General features: G+C 47.7%; 1 protein-coding gene across 1 annotated transcript in view; it reads left to right on the top strand.

The window, feature by feature from the left end:
• Positions 1 to 14,902: 14,902 nt before the first annotated feature.
• Alpk3 (alpha kinase 3) overlaps positions 14,903 to 18,213 on the top strand; it is a 47,890-nt gene continuing 44,579 nt past the window's right edge. Inside the window, exon 1 of the mRNA XM_021168860.3 lies at positions 14,903 to 15,060. Within this exon, the coding sequence (XP_021024519.1) occupies positions 14,918 to 15,060 (143 nt within the window). The 5' untranslated portion in view covers positions 14,903 to 14,917. The remainder of the gene's footprint in view (positions 15,061 to 18,213) is intronic.

Below are 18,213 nucleotides of genomic sequence, written 5' to 3'. Positions count from 1 at the left end.
CAGGTAGGCTCTTGTATTCCTCTTCTGGTGAGCTAGTCCTTCCCTGTTCCACCTGAGACTCTTCCCAGACAGCCCTGACTGCCCCATCTGAAGCAAAACAGCATTTCCTGCTGCCCATGGGAACTCTAGGTTCTGGGGCTTGTGCTTGGGAAAGCAGGAGTCCTATACATCTTGGTTCTCTGGAGAGTTCTAAAGGAGCAGGGTGGTGGTGGGGTGTCAGTACTGGTCAAGAGCCACCTCCAAGGACTGGCCTGGCAGCATTAGCCTTAAGGTCTATTGATATTCTCTGGGCATCTTTCCATCAAAGGGTTTTCAACCCAAGAGATTCTTGGTGAGGAACGAAGAGAAGGAATTCTGTGACATTCATACAACATTCAGAGACTGCTATTGCCATAGCAAATCCAGACTTGGTAGAATTGGGATTAGATGAGACTGGGACAAGTTGTGGGAAGGTGTTCTTGGACCCAACAGGCCCGGGCTAGGTCCTGTAGCACAGGGAAAGGGTGCTGGCTGAGTTCCTAGGCTTGATCTTTCAAGGGAGGCATGAATACCAATTAGGAATCAAGTTGGATAAATATGCATGACCTTTTCACAATTGAAGACTTTTTTTTTTTTTCTTGCTCTATCAAATGCCAAATTTTTAGTGAAAAGCTAGTGGCAGTGGGAAAAGTTAGTGCTTGCCTCGGTTCCAGAGAGGCTCTGCTGTACACACCATTTTAATGAGCATTCTTTCTGGCAAGGCCTCAACTTCCCTGCTTCCCCAGCTGACAGTGAAGGGAAACAAGCCCTACTGAGCAGGTCCCAAGCCAGCCACTGCCCCTTTCCCAGTTCCTTCACATACCCTGCTTTCTCTTCAGATCCCGTCAGTCCTTCACCTCATGCTAATCTCCCCCGTGTGGGAGATTACCCAACACTGTACCCCAGATCAGTCATGAGAACAGGTTCTTAAGGAGGGCTTTGAGCTGTATGGCTGCATTTCTTCCCACTCAGAAACCATGGGAGCTAGAACAAAGAAGGTGGAGAAACTAAGGGTGGAGCCACTGTCCTCATATCAGATCCAGCCTCTTGGAGTAGTAGAATGGGACCTGCTGTGGGAAACCTGTGCTGCCCTCAGCCAGTCCCTAGCACCCCTCATCCTCATGGGCTCCTCTCTCAGCAGAAGTAGGAATCCTCATCCAGCTCCCTCAAGACTTTCCTGAGGTTATGAGTGCACACGCGCTCTAGGTTCCAGGCTACCATGTGGCTAGGGGCTTCTGTACTTGCAGACACAGTGAGGTGGAGCTCATCTCACTGGATGTGGGGTTCAGTTAGGAACGGGCCCGTTTGCTTATCCATTATTCAGTGATGATGAAGATCGCATTTCCAGCCCTCCTCAGGTCCAGCATCTTGTTTAACTCTTACCAGAGACTTTCACTTCATCCTCACAAGGATCTCAGCTACCCTTCTATTTTACAGAGGCAAAAAACCAGCCTTAGGTTAAATGGCAGACATATTGGGCTACCTGTGATGACGGTGCTGAGTCAAACCTGTGCTGCCTTAGTGACAGGGCTGCTCTGGCTGCAGCCAGCCTGTCAGCAGTGTGGAGCCATCCAAAGCCCACCCTTCTAGTTCCCAAAAAAGGCAGGGTGCCCCTTAATGTCAGATCCTCCAGTGCCTTGTCACCCCAAGGAGGGCCCTGCGTTTGCACATGCAGTGTCCCCGATGTCGTCTCTCACTGGGGTTTACTTTCCATCTGAAGAGCCATCATTTCTGGAGCACTCTCTAGAAGAGGTTATTAATGTCTGGGGAACACACGGTTCCCAGGAGTCAGTGTCTCCTGATTGCTCAGGACAGTGTTTTAGTGCACTGTTGGTCATCTGAGGATGCTTGCTGTAACAGATACTTTCCCTGCAGCGGATGCTCTCCTGACCAAGCTAGCTTAGATCTGCTACCCTCTAGAAGCTACCATCTGGATACCCTGAGGCTTGACAAATGACTAGTATTTACTCTAACTGCTTTGTCTCTGTAAAATGATATGCTGAATTTCCGTGGACTAATTGTTGTAAAGAGTTTGCCTCTTATGTAAACAGTCTGGGTTTTAAAAATTTAATGGTTGTGTTGTGGCCCACCCTAGAATTCCCACATTTTGCCTTGCCCTAGGCTGAGGAACTTCTGTCCTGTATACCATTGTACATTCAACACCAGGTAATTTAAAAAACTTTTTTGGGCGGGGGGGTTGGAAAAATAGATACATATACATTTGACAACATAAGGCATTCAACAGTACAAATGAACATACAATAAAAAGTAAAGTTCTTGGTGGAGGTCAGCTTCCAGTGCCCTTGCCAGAGTTCCTCATTGTTATCTCTACCTTGTGTATCCTTTCAGAGCAATTCTATGCATTTATGAGTTTATAAATATGTATATTTATATATCTATTTTTAATACAAACAGTAGCATTCTATCCGTCATGTTCTGAAGCTTGCTTTTTTCCCACTTACATAGTGTTGTAGAGGTTGGCTCAGTGTAGCTCTTTAAAGGCTTCAGGTTCTTGCCTCCAGGTGTATGGCTGAGAGTATGAATGTGCATGAATGAACACACTGAACACAATTTGTAATATAACCACAGAGCTCTCGAGCTGACCTGACCAAGATTAGATCTTCTACATCCTAGAATATGTCCTTTGTCGTCTCCAAGACTGCCGCTCACCTTCGTCGACACTCTGCCCACTCTGCCGCTTCAGCCCGGAGCACAGAATGACTCCCAAATAACATTTTTTTTCCAGGTCCCTGTTTAAAATGCCTTTTTATTGTAAAATGACAGATCAGGAATAGAGAAATGTGAAACATGTATTTACACCCCACTCTCAGCAAGGCAGCTAACAGTTTTGCATCACCTTCTAGTCCTTTGGTATATTCATAATTGAGTTTATGACATAATTATAATTACGGTCATAGTGGTGAATGTCCTAGGGCATTGAGCGTACTAGACAAGTGCTCTATTACTGAGCTGCCTCCCAGTCTTTTGTTTCCTTTTATTAAGACAAATAACCTTGTAGCCCAGGTTAGTCCTAAATCCTGCCTCGGCTTCCTGAATAATAAGGTTATATATAGGCATACACCACCACACAGACTTTGTAATTTTTCTTGGCTGATCTCAGTAGCAGTGTAAGAAAATGGAGAAAGCCAATAATTAAAAATCAGAAATTCAGTCAGGTGGTGGTGACAGTGGTGGCCACGCCTTTAATCCCAACAGAGGCAGGTAGCTTTGGAGGCCAGCCTGGTCTACAGAGTTAGTTTCAAGACAACCAGGGCTACACAGAGAAACCCTGTCCTCATAAACAACCAACCAACCCTCACAGAAACGCTACTCCTTGGTCCCTGTTGTTTGGCAGTCATTGGCCTCAGGTTCTCTTGGTCTCCTGGTGATGAGGTGGCTTTGTGTCTTTGGGTATCTTGAACAGGCTTGATTCTTTCTACTCATTCCACTGATGTTTATGCCCGAGTAGGAAAGACTGCCTCAAAGACAAGAGTTCTTACAGGATTCTCTTTCTTACTTATTAATTTTCTTTTTGGCTAAGATCTATACAAAATGGAAAGGCTCTTTCCCTGCAAGTACATTTATTTATATTTCAATTTGTATCCCGGTTTTTGCTTTTACATACTGGGGTCTTTTCTATTACTTTTGCCTTTTGTTGAGCCTTTTCAAATTGGGCTTTCTGCCTATTGATAATTCCCGGGCATCTTTAAATCCTGTCATCTCAGCACTTTAAGGACCTGCATCCAGAAGCATCCTTGAACTAGTTCATTGTATAGTGCAATGGCCTTTAAATGTGCTCTTATGAAGCGGGAAAGAATGGCACACACACATCTACAGTCCTTGGAGGTAGATACAGGAGGGCCAGTTTCAAGTCAGCCTGGGTTGCATAGTGAGTTTGACGCCAGCCTGGAATACATGGGACTCTGTCTATAAATAAATAAATAAATAAATAAATAAATAAATAAATAAATAAATAAATAAAATAAATACTAGGCAGGGCATGGTGGTGCACGCCTTTGATCCCAGCACTTGGGAGGCAGAGGCAGGTGGATTTCTGAGTTCTAAGATAGCCTGGTCTAAAGAGTGAGTTCCAGAACAGCCAGGGCTACACAGAGAAACCCTGTCTAAAAACAAAAATAAAATAAAAAACTTAAAAAAAAATGTGTGTGTATAAAGATAGTTTTAGTCTCTAGCACACGCTAGCCTAAAATTCATTCTATAGTCCAGGCTGGCCTTAGTCATGAGATCCATCTGCCTCAGGCTCCCAACTACCAAAATGACAGGTGTAAGCCACTAGGCCCCTATATATATATTTTTTAATTTTAAATTTTAAATTGTTACATGCAAGAATACTAGAAACCAATACATGTTATTGGCTGTGTGGGAAATGGGTCATAGAAATAAGATAAAGTCATTTATTCCAATTACAACTGAGAGGAGAGCCATCTCATTAAGTGCTCAAGTGACTATAGACCTGTAATATCACTAACTTCAAGGGTCACAGTGCCGTCACATACATAGCCATTGTCCTGATGCACTAGACCTAAAGTCAAGCCCATTCCACTACCTTTGCCTCCATTCTCTAAAGTAGAGAAATGGCTCTGTGTGTGTGTGTGTGTGTGTGTGTGTCTGTTGAGACTAAGGCTGTCTGTGTTCCTGGCTCTTGTGGAGCCCACTCTGTAAACCAGGCTGGCTTTGAACTCAGAGATCTTCCAGCCTCTGCCTCCTGAGTACTAGTGTTAAAGACAGGCTACTATCTAAGAAGCTTTGCCTGAGGGGATCTCACAGTTCTTTCCTAGACTGGTACTGTTCAAGAAGCTTTTGGATATGATTTTTATTTTTTATTTTATTTATTTTTTTTTTTTTTTTGGTTTTTCGAGGCAGGGTTTCTCTGTGTAGCCTTGGCTGTCCTGGAACTCACTTTGTAGACCAGGCTGGCCTCGAACTCAGAAATCCGCCTGCCTCTGCCTCCCGAGTGCTGGGATTAAAGGCGTGCGCCACCACGCCTGGCTTGGATATGATTTTTAAAGTGCAGCCAAAGCTAGGTGTCACACACCTTAATCGCAGCACCAGAGAGGCAGAGGCAAAAAGATCAGGAGTTCGTAGTCATGTGTCTACCCAGTGAGTGGAGGCTAGCCTGTAGTGATTCAAAATGAAAGAAAGAAACAAGGAAGTCAGGTATGGTGTCACATGCAAGAGTTGTAATCCCAGCACTTGAGAGGCAGAGGCAGAAAGATCTGAGTTTGAACCAGCCTGGTCTACAGAGTGAGTTCTGGGCCAGCTCTAGCTATATAGGAAAGACTCTGTCTCAAAACCTGTGAGGAAATGATGGAAGTGAAAAAGCTGTGGAGGGCCAGGCAGGCCTGCTGTCCAGCCCAGCAGCAGGAAGTTGCTGCATGCTCAAGCCCTGCCTGGACTGGGAGCTGAGCTAGGCTTGGGGCTGTGGCTCAGTGGTGAGACATCTGCCCGGAGGTTCTGTGTTCAACCCCTCCCATTGGAGGATAGGGTGGGGGTCCATAATGGAGTAAGAGGCGAATGGGACAGGTGGTAGCTGGATTTGTTAGTGGCGTCACTTGCGTGGGCAGAAATGGTAGCAGTTGTTACTGCGAGGCATTCAAAATCTCAGAGGAATGAGAAGATGTTTAGGAGATGGAGAGCTAAGGCCACTAAAGACTGCTTTGAAAAAACCTTGGCAGCACAAGCTTGTGAACCTGGCACCCAGGGGCCTGAGGGAAGGAGGGTCAAGTTCTAGACCAGCTTGGCTAACTTAGAGGAATGCGAAGGCTCTATATCAAAATGAGAACAAAGGGAAAAGCCAGGGATTCAGCTCAGAAAGGAAGACTTGATAGGGAGATAAAAGGCTAGTTCATGCTAAAAGGAGAAGCCAAGGTTGGGAGGTTTTTCTAGGCTCAGTTGAAGATGAGTTGGTTTTCTGGGCTCAGCTAACTGCTGCCCTGTGACCCCAGGCACCCTTTCCTCTGGAAAGTGCCTGGGCGTGTGGCAGTGTGGCATTCAGTCAGAGCATGTAGGCAAGAGGGAACACGTAGCTGGTAGCCTTACTTTGGGGGACCCAAATTCCCCTTCCACTCACATTAGAATCAGAGTGCCTTCTTGTTAGCAGTAATCCTTCAATTGGTTTCCACTTGCTCCAACACAGCTGTGGCTGCATCTCCAGTCCCTGGATAGGAACATGCCAGACTGGCCAGCTCATCCCACAAGGGAGGGACCCAGAGGCTCCACCCTCCTGGAACAGAGGCTCAGCTGCCTGAGCTGAGGGCTACCTAAGCTCTTGGAGAGAGATCAGACAAGCATTTGAAAGTACTGTGGTATGACCCAGTGGCACAGGGCTGCAATCCCAGCCGCTCAGAGGCTGAGGCAGGAGTATGGAAAGTTCAAGGCCTGCCAGGCCCAAGAATATATAGCTTAGACCCTGTCTCAAGAAAGAAAGGCCTGGGGTGGTGGCAGACACCTTTAATCCCAGCACTTGGGAGGCAGAGGCAGGCAGATTTCTGAGTTCGAGGCCAGCCTGGTCTACAGAGTGAGTTCCAGGACAGCCAGGGCTATACAGAGAAACCCTGTCTCAAAAAACAAAAAACAAAAAAAAGAAAGAAAGTAAGAATCAGGCCAGAGATATAGCTCAATGCTGGTATGCTTGCCTAGCCCATGTGTGGTGGCCACACACACACTGCAGATCAGCTTGAAGGAAGGATAGCTAGCCTGCAGTGTGAGGTAATAGAATCTCATGGATAGAAAGAACAGGGTCTTCTGGGTTTTGTTGAATTCTCATGCTAGGATTTGACTTTAAAATGAGAACAAAGAGGAAGTAGTCCCAGTGAGGGCGTGTGTGTGTGTGTGTGTGTGTGTGTGTGTGTGTGTGTGTGTGTGTGTTGATAAGAGGATCCTGAGGACTCGTTGGCCAGTCAGTTTAGCACAGTGAGCTTCTGATTCACTAAGAGACCTCAGCTCAAAGAGTAGTCATGGAAAAGCAACCCCTGGCCTCTATATGTCCCTCAAGGCCAAGTGTGCACACATGCACCTCACACATTTACAAAGGGAAAGAGCAAGGCATGGTGGCGCACACCTTTTGAGCATACTGAAAGCAGAGGCAGGCAGATGTCAAATTTGCGGTCATCATGGTCTACATTACAAAGTCCGGGGTATCTACACACCACAGAGTGAAATCCTGTCTCAAGAACAATGGGTGCTGTGTCTGCACATTTGAGGGGCTTCTGTGGTCCCAGAATTTGAGCTGTCTTAGAGTGGAATTTAACTTGAATCAAGGAAAAATGAGAATGAGAGGAAGTAGTCCCAGTGAGTGTGTGTGTGTGTGTGAGTGTGTGTATGTGTGTGTATGTGTGTGCGTATGTTTACAGCCTGGAGCTGTGTGTGCAGGGACTGGGCATCTCCAGGATCAATATTCTAGCTAGTGCTGAGACCCTGTGTTGTCAGCGTGTGGATCAAGGTAGAGGGATACTTAATGATGCCAAGTTCCCTTCTTGCCAACACTGTTTGGACCCTGTGACTGTATATTTTGTCTTCAACTTACCTCCATCCCAGTTTGGGGCACTCTCAGTCTCTAGGAGGCCCAGTTAGCCCTCAGAACCTGGCAGCTGGCCATTCTTGTTGGGCATAGCCATGGGGTTGCTTTGCCCTTGTTCAGAAGGCCGTTGTCTGTACTTTGAGACCCAAGTCAGCTAACCCATCACAGCTTGATAAGGTGGTGGTGGTGGTGATGGTGGGAGTTCCTTTTGGGCTCTTCTTTGAAGTTCAGAAGTGAAAGGAAGAGTTAATCTCTCAGGGAAAAGCAAACACTTGATAGACTTCATAGTCTATAGAGAGAGAAGCCCAGCAGGGAGGGCAGGAAGCCGAGAGCTGACTGCTGAGAAGGCCCCAAGTTTCAGGGACCTTGGAAGGGAACCATAATACACTCTGAAGTAGAGGTTGTTGTGACAGGATGGTAATGGCAGCCTTTCTTCAAAGCTGGCGTTATTGCCCAATAACCTCACTTTGTCCTGTGGGGTTGGTTGGTTTGTTTAGTTTTCTGAGACAGGGTCTCCCTGTATAGCCCAGGCTCACAGCAGTTCTCTTACTTTGCTTTTTCCCTTTTGTTTTCTGTGACAGGGTCTCAGTATGTAGCTCAGGCTAGCGCCTAGCTCATAACAGTCATCCCACAGCCTCCAAGGTGCTGGGGTTTACAGGTATGTGTTACCATACCTACCGTACCCAGGGTCTCCACTCCCCCAGCTCCCCCCAGTCCCATGCTTTGAAGGAACAAATGGCCTTTGGAAGGGAGGAAGGTGAAGGAGAAGGTAGACTCTTAATTCCTATAATTAAGTATTTACAAACATTGGTTATATTGGAGGGCCATCCTAAGCGAACAGACTATCCCAGTTACAGATGGAAAAGGACAGTTAGGAAAGAGGCACCGTCACCTCAGCCACAAGGAGCAGCTCCATTTTTGTTGGATTTCCTTTTTGTTTGTTTTGTTTTGTTTTTTTTGGGGGGGGCGTTCAAGACAGGGTTTCTCTGTATAGCCCTGGCTGTCCTGGAACTCACTCTGTAGACCAGGCTGGCCTCAAACTCAGAAATCTGCCTGCCTCTGCCTCTGCCTCCCAAGTGCTGGGATTAAAGGCGTGAGCCACCACGCCCGGCTTTTTCGGATTTCCTTTTTAATTAATTAATAAATGTATAATTTTATGTCTATGGGTGCTTTGTCTCTGCGTGTATGTATCTGCACTGTGTACATGCCCGCTGCTCAGAGAGGCTGTCAGATCCCCTGAAGCTAGAGTTACAGATGGTTGTGAGTCACCATGTGGGTGCTGGAAATTCAACCTGGGTCCTCTGCAAGATGTAGCCTTAATTGCTGAATCTTTTCTCCAGTTCTCTTGCCAGATTTTGTACATCCCCACAGCTTTTGGCTCCTCTGGTGTTTGTTTGTTTGTTTGTTTGTTTGCTCCTTGTTTGTTTCTGCTTGAAAGGCGTGTATCCCTGGTGCATCTCCTGATCCACGGTCTTGCTTCATCCTGACAGGTACCCACTGCTGGCCCTTCCCAGACCCTGATCTGAAGCCTGGGCTTTTTTTTTTTTTTTTTTTTGAGACTTGGTCTCATGTTTTAGTACAACTAAAATTCACTATGTAGCTCAGGATGCACTTGGGTTCATGGCAATCCTCTTGCTTCAGCCTTCCAAGTGCTGAGATGACAGATGGGAGCCATCATACCTCACTTCAGGGGGTCTTGCTTAAAGAGTTAGACAAAGAGAAGAAAAAGAAAAGGGTCAGTTTAGAAGAATGTGAATGAATGGCCAAGCTGCCAGAAACTGGATTCAGGTTGGGCACCATAAACAGTGGTCCTCCCCCGAGCAAGACGGAGTCCATAGCCAGATTCTAGGTTAGGCACCTACAAGATGGACTTAAGATGGTCAAGAGGCAAGGACCATAAGATGCCTGAATCAAGTAGGTTATCTTAGTCAGGGTTCCTTTCCTCTCCTCTCCTCTCCTCTCCTCTCCTCTCCTCTCCTCTCCTCTCCTCTCCTCTCCTCTCCTCTCCTCTCCTCTCCTCTCCTCTCCTCTCCTCTCCTCTCCTCTCCTCTCCTCTTCTTTTCTTTTTAAAGATTTATTTATTTTATGTATGTTAGTACATTGCTGCTGTCTTCAGACACACCAGAAGAGGGCATCGGATCCCATTACAGGTGGTTGTAAGCCACCACGTGGTTGCTGGGAATTGAACTTAGGACTTTTAGGAAGAGCAGTCAGTGCTATTAACCACTGAATCATCTCTCCAGCCCTTAGTCAGGGTTTCTGTTGCTGCAATGAGACACTGTGACCAAAAAGTAAGTTGGGGAAGAGTTTATTCGGCTTACAGTTCCACAACACTCTTCATCATTGAAGAAAGTCAGGACAGGAACTCAAACTGGAAACCAGGAGGCGGGAGCTGATGTAGAGGCCATGGAAGGGTACTGTTTACTGGCTTGTTCCCTACAGCCTATATGGCTTATTGCTTTCTTATAGAAGCCAGGACCACCAGCCCAGGCGTGGCCCCACCCACAATGGTCTTGGCCCTCCCCCATCCATCACTAATTAAGTAGATGTCCTACAGGCTCGTCTACAGCCTGATCTCATGGAGGCATTTTCTTAATTGAAGTCCCTCCTCTCACAGACTTTTAGCTTGTGTCCAGTTGACATAAAACCACCCAGCACACAGGTGAAGTGACTGTCCACTGAGCATCATGCTCTTATGTGTGTGGAGAGGGGTAGGCAGAAAAAGAGTAAGGGAAAGAAAGTAGAGATTAGGGGAGGGTGGTTCAGAGCTGTTCCCAAGACAAGTGTAGGACTGGGAGAGGGAAGGATAATGGGCTGGCACTTTAGAGGTAGAGGAATTCCTGGTGACAATGTTGGAGTGGCAGGCATTTGATTGCATTGCTAAAGGGAAAGGAGGGTGAAGGTCTCTGAGAGGACAAGGTCAGTGTACCTGCTGCCAGGATGCTGGCTGAGTCACCAGAGAGGATGATAGGGGGACCCAAACCTGGTATATGCAGCACACTCAATGTGCATGACCACTATTATTTTGTTTTAGGGTTTTGGTATTTTTTTATTATTTATTATTTATTAAATTCTTGTTTATTTTTATTTTGTGTGTGAATATTTGCCTGCATATATGTGTGTATATCACATGTATGTACCATGTGTGTGCACCATGTATATGCACTTTGCATGTGCACCGTGTGTGTGCTATGTGTGTGCACTATGTGTGTGCAGCATGTATGTGTACTGTGTATGTACACCAAGTGTGTGCACCATGTGTGTGCCTGGTGCTGGTAGAAAACAAAAGAAGCCATCGGATCCCTGAAACTGGAGTTGCAGGTGGTTGTAAGTCACCATGTGGATGCTAGGAACTGAAGGCTGGCCCTCTAGAGCAGCAAGTACTTGTTAATGTTGAGCCATCGTCCTAGCCCCCTTTTCTTTTCTTTTTGAGGCAGGGTCTCCTGTAACCCAAACTGGCCTCGAACTTGATATATAGCTAAGGATGCCCAGGAGTTCCCAGTCCATTAGCCACTCCCGCCAGAATGCTGAGATTGTAGGCATCCATGTCTCTGCCATCCCAGTGCTGCAGAGGTAGAGACAGCAGGGTCTCTGGTGCATGCTGTCCAGCTGCATCAGAGAGCTCTAGGCTCAGGGAGAGACCTGACCTCAAAAAAACTAAAATGAGGAGGCCGTGGATGGTGGTGCACTCAGGAGGCAGAGGCAGGTGGGTCTCTGTGAGTTCAAGGTCTACAGAGTGAGTTCCAGGACAGCCAGGGCTACCCAGAGAGACCCTGTCTTAAAAAAATCCAACAACAACAACAAAAAAAAAGTGGAGCGCAGTTGAGGAAGCCCTGGGGTTGACTTTTGGTTCCCAGCATAGCCCACCCATATACATGCATGCACTCACACAGAGACACTCAGAAGCAGGATCCCACAAGGACTTCCATTTGTACTCTATTACCATTCCTATCTAAACAGGCCCTGACTGCCTTCCACAGTACTGTCTCCTACTGCAAAGCTGGATCCCTGTTCCCCCTGGCTCTCAGCACCACGAAGCTCTAGCAGTGGATTTATGGAGATTCTGGTTTTTCTTCAGGTGTGAGAGACTCCTGAGGGCAGACACACATTCATTTTTGTTCCCTCTGTATCTGACATAAAGCCTGACATGTGCTAATTATGGTTATTTGATAAAAATGTGCTGAAGAGCCATGTTTGGTGGTGCACACTGGAATTCCAACACCTGGAAGGCTGAAATGGGTGACCCATGGATTCCAGGACAGACAGAGGTACACAGTGAGACCGTCTCAAAAAACAAATGGGCAGGAGGGATAGTTTAGCAGTTAATAGTATCGGCTACTCTTTGTTTTGTTTTGTTTTTCGAGACAGGGTTTCTCTGTGTAGCCCTGGCTGTCCTGGAACACACTTTGTAGACCAGGCTGGCCTCGAACTCATAAATCCACCTGCCTCTGCCTCCCGAGTGGTGGGATTAAAGGTGTGCGCCACCACGCCCGGCTAGTATTGGCTACTCTTCCTGAGGACCTTGGTTTGATTCTCAGCACCCACATGGCAGCTTACAACCATCTGTAACTCCAGTTCCAGGAAAGCTGGCGCCCTCCTCTGGCCTCCATGGGCACTGCATGCACATGATACACAGGCATGAAATTCACACAGGCAAAATACCCATAAACACACACACACACATGCACATACACATATGCGCAAATTTACCCTCCTTGTATTCTGAATGAACAACCATAAGCTCAAGGATCATAAATCAAAGGCCTATTCCCCTTTACTGGGAAAAATACAAGGGCCCAAGGTCACACTCTGGGAATTTGAGTGAGTCTCTGCACTGCTAAGCTAGTCCACACTGGACAACACTTTACATGCTCTCTCTTCTGTTGCTGGGCTGTAAACCTGAGAGCAAAGACATTCTCTGTCTCTCCATCCCTGAGTTCTTTGACACCCCATCCTTAGCTTTACCCCATCATCAGGGACTTAGGTAAAAAGCCTGTTTAGATCGTCAGATCACAGAAGGTGGGAAAACTCTAGACAAAAAGGAAAGGGAGCATGAAGAAAATGAATTTTAACCAAACCAACCAAACAAACAAACAAACAACCAAACCAACCAACAAAACAAACAATCAACCAACCAAATAACCAAATAACCAACCAAACCAACCAACCAACCAACCAACCAAACGGCCTTTTTGCCTTTCTGGGCTGCAGAGTTGGCTCAGTGGTTAAAACTGACTGTTGTCCAAGAGGACCTGGGTTCCATCCCCAGCACCTACATGGTGGCTAATAACCATCTGTGACCCCACTTCCAGGGTATGCAGTGTCCCCGCTGGCTTTCATGGGTGCTGCATTCACACAGTACACAAATTAGAAAATTTAGAGAAAATGTTGAAACAGTTTAGACTAGTCCCATGGTGTGCTAAATAAATTAGCCCTTTAGGCTCTGACCCTTGTCCAGTGACTGGCTCTCTGCCTCTCTGTCTCCTTTACACTTGAATGGCATGCATGTCTCCTGTGTTTATGCACATGCCTTCCTCCATCTGGAATAGTGCTTCCCCCATGGTCTACTTGGTGAGCACCTATTTCTAAAATCATGTTCAAGCTCTATCTCCTTCCTAACCGAAACTCACCACTCTGTTTCTTTATGCTTTTATGCCCCTCTCTCTAGTTCTGCCCTTGCGTGTTGCCCCTTGCAGTGTCTTACGTATCAGTCTATCTAGTTATTTTGCAAGCCTCTTTGAGGCCTGAGATCATGTGACCCCAGTTGGTAAATATTTAAAAGCTGGTACTGAAGCTAGAGGGATCTTAACTCATGCATCTTCAGAAGACCCAAGAACAAAGATGAATGGGGGCGTGTGCTCACAACACAACTCCACTTAAGGCTCAGGGATCATTGTTGAAGAGGAAGTGGGAAGATTGTAGAAACAAGAAGTTTCGGTAACATTGTATCTCCTAGAAATGTCAGAAATTATATACATGAAGTCTCACCAACACCTGAACATGACCTGATGAGGGATGATACAAGTAACCATGCTATCATGGAACAGGGAAAGTTCACAGGGCTCAAACCTAAACAAAGAACTATAGGCAATTAAGGAATGCTGAGAGCCAGAGACACAGCCTTCCCCAGGGGAAAGCAGACCAACTGGTTATCCAGTACCAAATGGTCAGCCTGAAGATATACATACATGTAACATTATACAGACTGAGCAGGTTGTATTTACCTGTGTGTGTGTGTGTGTGTAACAACAATTAAAGAAATATTTGTAACAAGAATTAAAGAAAAAGAGGCCATGAAATTGAAATAGAGCGAGCAGGAGAGCAAGGGAGAGTTTAGAGGCAGGAAAGAAAAGAAAATATAGGGAATGCATTTTTTTTTTAAAAAGAGTGTTTTGGTAAGTCAGGAATGAAGGCACACACCTGTAGTCTCAGCAATTGCCTTGAAGCCAGGACTGAGAGAGAGAATAAACAATTTTTTTTTTTTTTTGGTTTTTTTTTTTCAAGACAGGGTTTCTCTATGTAGCCCTGGCTGTCCTGGCACTCCCTTTGTAGACCAGGCTGGCCTCGAACTCAGAAATCCGCCTGCCTCTACCTCCCGAGTGCTGGGATTAAAGGCGTGCGCCACCACGCCCGGCATAAACAAATATTTTGATGAAGACCTTTGATTGGCACAGGTTAGGTCTGTGGTCAGGGACAGATAAACCCACTGTGGTCACTCCCAAAAAATAAGCGCCAGGTTTAAGCTGTGCTTAGCAGCTCGCTCTGGGAACGGTGAAGGATAGAATCGTTTTTCTAAGCATTAGGACTTGGCCCATTTTCTAACCTTAGGAAATGGAGCCTGAAGGGATGGAAGAGGTTGGATTATTCTAGAAGCCTTTGATGAGCCACGAATCTATGCTAGATACTGCTAAGGGTTTGGGGGAGACACACAATGTATACCCAGGAATCCTGGGCTCCTTTGGATAGAGGGAGGTCACTGAGAGAGGTGACAGAGTATGTCTAAGTAGTGGCCCACAGACCACTGGCTGGTGGCCATCAGTGTGGCCCCTTTCAGGATCTATCTTAAACTCTCCTGCCCTAGGAACTTTTCTCTACCCTCGTTCTACTTGTTTCTCTGAAAACTGAAAGAAAGCCATAAGAAAGTTGTGAGGAGGCTGGGGTTCTAAGGACCCTTTCTTTCTGTCTCAGGGTCGGCATTCACGGAGTTTCTCTGCAGGCCTCCCTGGCTCCCGGGTTAGGCTGAGTAGCTGCCTAAACCGGGGGAGGGACAGCAGCAGGTGACAGCAGCCCCGGGTTATAAATAGGGGCGCGCGTCAGAGTCGGGCAGGAGCCGGGGCTGGAGGCAGGGGCTGCGGTGCCATGGGGTCGCGGAGGGCCGCGGGCCGGGACTGGGGCCTGGGTGGTCGAGCAGGAGCTGGTGGAGATAGCGAGGACGATGGGCCGGTGTGGACGCCCGGCCCAGCCAGTCGCAGCTACTTGCTTAGTGTGCGGCCAGAGGCTAGGTGAGTCGCCCAGGGCCCTGGGTTGCCCCAGGCTGCTCTGTCCCTTGGGTGGTGGCCGGGTGTGGCCAGGCTCTCAAAAGCACTCTGGAGGCCTGGGTGAAACCGGGGCCCTCAAACTTTCTCAACCCTAAGGCCCTGAGGACCCTCTTGGTACCCTTTTGGTCCCTTGAGGGTCCCAGGGTTTCAAATGTGTGGCCCAAGAGGGGAAAGGCCATAGTTTGGAGTGATTTTACAGGGGCCCTTTCCTTATTTCCCTCACCCACACCAAGCTACTCCCAGGGCTGAATTCCACAGTTAGTGATAAGGGGATCCGGAGTGGCTGAAATTCCTCAGGCTTCAAAGGAGGGGACTGCTGGTTGATGGGTGTGGGGGGAGCCATTAGAGGCTGTTTAACTTAGAGTGAGAGATCGGCCTTGTGATAACTGAAGTTCCTCCCCTGGGCCTAGGGCTTTGGCCTTCCTGCACTGTGTTGTGTCTGGTTGAGAGGAAGGTGCCAGGAGTGCCAGGAGGTGGCTGTTTGTTGGCCTTGTCTGGGGATCTAGGGAGGATCTGCGGCTTGAAGCTCTGAAGGAGTCAATTGCCCTGCCCAGTGGGACCCAGTAGGGGTTGAGCTGGCACAGGAGGGGTGGGACTGGTGAACCCTTTATTGGCCTTGCAGTTAAAGAAATGTGAAGGCTTTGTTTTAGGAGCTAGGTTATCCCTAGTTGCAAAGGATACACAGACAATAGGCAAGCCTTGCAAAAGACACTCTAAGAACAAGATGCTGACACCCAAGAACAAGTGCATCGCCCTGGAGACCCGGAGACAAGAACTTCCTGCCCCTTGTGGGCAGCTCAGCTTCCCTCTTCTCCTGAGCCCGTTTTTCCAAAAGGAAATGTAGCAGGGTGGGCCTTGGAGTAGGCTGTTACTTCTTAGCACCAAAATGTGGCTTGTGTAACTTGCTTCTCTGAGACACTATTTACAGACTTCTGCTCTCTGCTCAGAGACAGAGAGACAGAGAGAGAGAGAGAGAGAGAGACAAATACAGAGAGAGAGAGAGAGAGAGAGAGAGAGAGAGAGAGAGAGAGAGAGAGAGAACAAATACATACAGACTCGAAGGACAGTCAGGAAAAGCCCTGGGCACTTCCTGGATTGTCAGAGTCCTATTGACCTTGGAGTTGGAAAAGTTCAAATGTAACCGGAACCTGTTTCTGCAAAAAACTCGGCAAATGGTGTCACGTGTTTGGGGCAGGACTGAGGGCCGGTACTGTGACTAAGTCAAACTCACCCAGGCTCCTGGGTTGCTGGGGGTTGTGGTAGGGCACCATTTCCCCAGTTGTTGGCTCTGTGGAATGCTGCAAGGAAATGTGCACGTTTATTGTGCTCCTTAGTGAAGCAGCCTGCCCTGTGAGAACCTCGTGCCTCTAACTTGTCACTGTGACTTATCGCTTATCTCACTAGGCTAAGTGATTTATCTGGGTATCACTTCTTTCTGTATCTGGCCTTTGTCAATAGCAGTGAACAAAGAGGAGAAGAGGAAGCAGGGTTCTTCTTGGAGATGTTGCAGTGGAGGAAGGGAAGAAAGGATACTTTGAAAGCCAGGCAGAGTGGAGTGAGTTCGGAGCTGTTAGGAACAAGGCTGGAGGCTTGGACCTGGGGATGTTTCCTGGCTGAGCTTGTGTTAGACATTTTTATAGTGTATCAGCCAGAGGGCGGGAAGTGAGAAAAGTTTGTCTGGCTTGAGTCCTTGGACCTTGGTGGGGATGCTGTAAGATGACTGTTCTTGTTGGGTATCCAAAGGCTCCGGACAGGAGCAGTGGGAGAGGATTTTCTAGCCCTGGACTTGGGATTGTTTCCCCTGTACTCTTCCACCCCCTGCCAACTGGCTACAGACCCAAACGGGTCCTGACCAGAGCAGCCAGGTTTGCTTGGCTTCTGGAAGAGCCTATGGCCAAAAAGGGATTGTGAAGTGGGCTGAGCTCAGGTTGGGGGGAGGGACAGTTCCCAGCACTATGGAAAGGTCTGACTTGTGTTGGAGGATGGGCTGCACAGTCTGCTGCCCCTCAAATGACTGCCTTCCTCTGGAAGTGGATGGAGCCCAAGAAACAAAGAAGGGGTCCTTTGAGGACTTTACTAGCTCTGTCCAGCTCCAGCCCAGGGTCTTGGCTGCGAAGCAAGTTCTGCCCTCCATTTTGAATTCAACATCTTTTGGGTCTGCCTTTTTTGTAGATCTCCTGCAGAGCTCTTTTTGGTTTTTTTGTTGCTGCTGCTGTTTTTGTTTGTTTGTTTGTTTGTTTGTTCTGAGGGACAGGGTTAATCTGTGTAGCTCTGGCTGTCCTGGAGCTCATTCTGTAGACTAGGCTGGCCTTGAACTCAGAGACCCGCTTGCCCCTGCACCCAAGTGTTTGGATTACAGGCATGTGTCACTACCACCTGGCACGCTGTGAAGCTCTTAAGGGGTCCTTCCCATGGGCCCTAAGGCTGGGCTTTCCCTGGGGGCTATGGACAATTGCCATGTGGCTGGGGCTCCAGAGTCTATGTGTCCCACACTTCCTGCCTGCCCCATGGTCCTCGGGGATGTTTCTAGTCTCATTTCAGTTCAAGGATATCCAGGGCTATGTAGGTCCAAGGCAGATATCTATTCCCATGTGGCTGTCCTATCTGACAGACAATGTTTTGTTCTCCTAGCGATGAGGAGCTGACCCCTCTGGGAGGATAGTGTGTGGGTAGGCTAGAGTATTCTAAAGAATCGAAGCAGAGAATAGGCAATAATGACCACCTTATGTGTGACACTCAGAAGTTTGTCAAGTCCCTGGCCTCTTGATTCACAAAGGCCCCGATTCTGTCGGCTTCGTGGGAAAGGAAGGGCTATGGCACTGCTCCCAACCACTTTGAAACAATCTCTGCTGTTCCTCTTGGGTAAGGCAGGTTGTCTAGGGTGTTAGAGAAACTAAGGCATTGGGCCAGAACTTCCTGGAAACCATTTATGTCCCAGCATAGGTGGCAGCAGCAGGATGGGAAGCCCCCAGCTTCCATGCCTGTCCCCGTAGTTCTAGGCCTATTCTTTCTGAGTCCTGAATTCCTACTCTGCAACAGAGGCATGACCAGAACTCTAAAACCCTTCAGCTCCAATGTTAGCGGTCTCTGATGCTCCCTGGCCCACCTCACACTCCA

The sequence above is a fragment of the Mus caroli genome, unplaced genomic scaffold (assembly GCF_978045245.1).
Source record: "Mus caroli unplaced genomic scaffold, Mus_caroli_1 scaffold_8, whole genome shotgun sequence".
Lineage (NCBI taxonomy): Eukaryota > Metazoa > Chordata > Mammalia > Rodentia > Muridae > Mus > Mus caroli.
This window is presented reverse-complemented; position numbering and strand designations above follow the sequence as displayed.